A 2,719-nucleotide genomic window follows, 5' to 3' on the forward strand; every position below is an offset into this window, starting at 1 on the left:
TTTTTCGGCCGTATCGAAATCCGTGTTTTCGCAAAATGGAATGGAAAGTATGTTTTTTTAAATTACTTATCACATAAACAAACTTATTTATATGTGATTTTAATTGCGTTTCTTATTTAATGGAAACACCACAACTGTGATATTGTATTTTTTTAGATGACAGAAAGACCCCAACTCTGAAGTAAAATAAAGAAAACAGATAGATATGGGATGATTACCGGTTTCAAGTATTAATCTCACAATAACACATTTTGCTGGACGATAAATTGTCTCAGAAGTTATCACAATAAACGATAATAATGTCGTTTTGATACTATTTTCAAGCAATATAATGGCAATGGCATAATGATTCCATTGCCATTATTGTGCAATAATAATGGCATTATTGTTACATGTTCTTGCAACAAACTTATTGCAAGAATATGTTCTCATCAACAAACTTTAATTTCTAATTAACACTGAAAATAAATGATTAAAATTAATTATTTTGGATAATTTTGGATAATTTTAATTATCCGAAATAAATAAACAAAACAACAGAAGCAAGAAATATCAGACCGGAGATTTTTGTTATCCAGTTGTTGGTAGAAAGAGGGAGAGAAAAGAGAAAAACAACGAACCATGCAAATAGAAATAATTGAACTTGTTTTAATCTATCAAAATGTATTTATCTGAAAAATTATTTAACAAGGTGTTAAACATGCCTTTCATTTAATTTTTTGGAACTGTTAATACGTGTTTTCTGTTTTGGAAGCAGAAAAAAATATTACTTTTAAGGAATTAAACATTCGAAATTAAATAATTTTATGGGAAATATTTAATTTTTAAAATACAGCGTTACAGTGAACTAAAAATAATTTTACAAATAATTATTGTTGCTCAAAATATAATAAGAATCTTGTTCTGAAATAAGTTTGTTAGAAATAAAAATTGATGTCTCAAAATTATCAATAATAGCGTATCGATCTCAAATAAATCCGCGTAAATCAAGCAACAGAATCTGCTGCATTTCATTTACCTCGGATATTTTCATTACTACATTTTATACAGTAATACGATACGCTTTCATTTAATTTGACTATGCTAAACCAACAGATGTTAAAACAAATAATTAAAAAAGTATTTATATTATTTACTGAGGTCAGAGATGAAGAGAAACCCCCGTCTTCGTGGAGATGATTGTTTCTGTTAATTTATTTGCTGTGTAATTTAGAATATCCGACTTCCAAGTACAAATTGAACGCCGCAAAAGTCGGACGTTCTTAGACCCACCCACTTTCACCCAGCGAGCGTTTTCATTGGCTGAGCCCTGTGTCCATCACAACCGTGACTCAAACCGCTGTCATGTGACGAATGTTTTTGTGGAGTCGTTTCCGCATTCAGTGGCTGATTTTCGCCGTGTCATGTGAACTCAAACCTTTGCAGTGGTTTAATTTCCACCCCCCTGGGAATCTTCATCGAGGTCCAGAAGGAGTACCCGCCGCTCCAGAGCTCCTTCCAGCGGGTTCGCTGAGAGACTTGGGTCCGGGGCGGTCAGCCATGGCGGACGAGGAGCGGTCACCGCTGCTGCCCGAGCAGCAGTACGCGGCCAACGGCTTCTTCCCGCGGAGAAACTCCGGTGGATATCCACAGAGTACGTACACGTTTTATTTTTTCTGTTAGCCACTTAAACCACGTTAATAAATGTTACTTACTCTAGAATAAGTAAAACATTTACATTCGTGTTTAGCCCTGGAAATGTTTTAATGTAAACAAGTTTAGCCGTTTTAGCTTTGAGTTTGGATTACAGTGGAATTAGACGCATGTAGGACAGGTTTCACATGTGTAAAATAACTTGGCATTCATGCATGTGAAGCGACAGAGGCAAGAAATAATATTGGGTTTGTAAAATGGCCTTCAAATGTTTATAAATTGGCTGATAAGTTCATATATTTTGCAGTCATTAGAAGCTGTTAAACTCTCACTATAGTCGCCATTTCCTCTCACAGTATCTTGTGAAATGCTTGAAAATAATCTGATAATGGGAACCAGGAATGACATAATTTTAAAAACGTCCAGTTTTAAAACCACTAGCACTGTTCCCGTGTGAACCACATTGTTGTAACAAAGTTTCGCCCCTCCTCCGCCTGTTGCTGTCTACTGGCAGTCATCTGACTGGCTTACAAGGAAGACAAATGCCTCTGATTACAGTCAGAAAAACAAGGAATGTCACGATGTCGGAGCAACATTTGGCATCTTAACCGGACTAATTAATCAGTTAATATCCGCATGTTCTGGTCCAATTACTGCTCTATTGAGGGCAAAATGGGAAAAAGTTAATTATTATGTACAATTGCATAAAAACTGCCAAATAATCAGCTGGTCTTTGTTCTATATTCTGCTTTAAGCTACGAAATGAACTTAAAACAACAGTAAATATAAAACTACGCCAGTTATAACTGCTGAAGCTGTATTCTTTAGTTCCTGCTGTATATAAACTCACTTCAGTGTTTTTGTTTCCTCTTTCACTCTCGGTTGTTTGTGCAGCTTTGCTGACTCCTGGTTACTCAGAGACGTTCATGTAAATGTATAAATGTACGACTGAGTGAAAGATGATAAAAGAAAATGGTGATGGTTGTCATTGGTTACTGGCCTGAATCCTGAACACCATTTAAGCTGTGTGTGTGTGTGTGTGTGTGTGTGTGTGTGTGTGTGTGTGTGTGTGTGTGTGTGTGTGTGT

At 35.7% G+C, this 2,719-nt stretch overlaps 1 protein-coding gene across 1 annotated transcript in view; it reads left to right on the plus strand.

Annotated features, from left to right (window-relative positions):
• The first annotated feature begins 1,324 nt into the window (after positions 1–1,324).
• Positions 1,325–2,719, plus strand: part of LOC103480619 (type I phosphatidylinositol 4,5-bisphosphate 4-phosphatase-B-like) — a 7,312-nt gene continuing 5,917 nt past the window's right edge. The window contains exon 1 of the mRNA XM_008435642.2: positions 1,325–1,633. Within this exon, the coding sequence (XP_008433864.1) occupies positions 1,354–1,633 (280 nt within the window). The 5' untranslated portion in view covers positions 1,325–1,353. The remainder of the gene's footprint in view (positions 1,634–2,719) is intronic.

This window comes from Poecilia reticulata, linkage group LG18 (assembly GCF_000633615.1).
Source record: "Poecilia reticulata strain Guanapo linkage group LG18, Guppy_female_1.0+MT, whole genome shotgun sequence".
NCBI classification, from domain to species: Eukaryota; Metazoa; Chordata; class Actinopteri; order Cyprinodontiformes; family Poeciliidae; genus Poecilia; species Poecilia reticulata.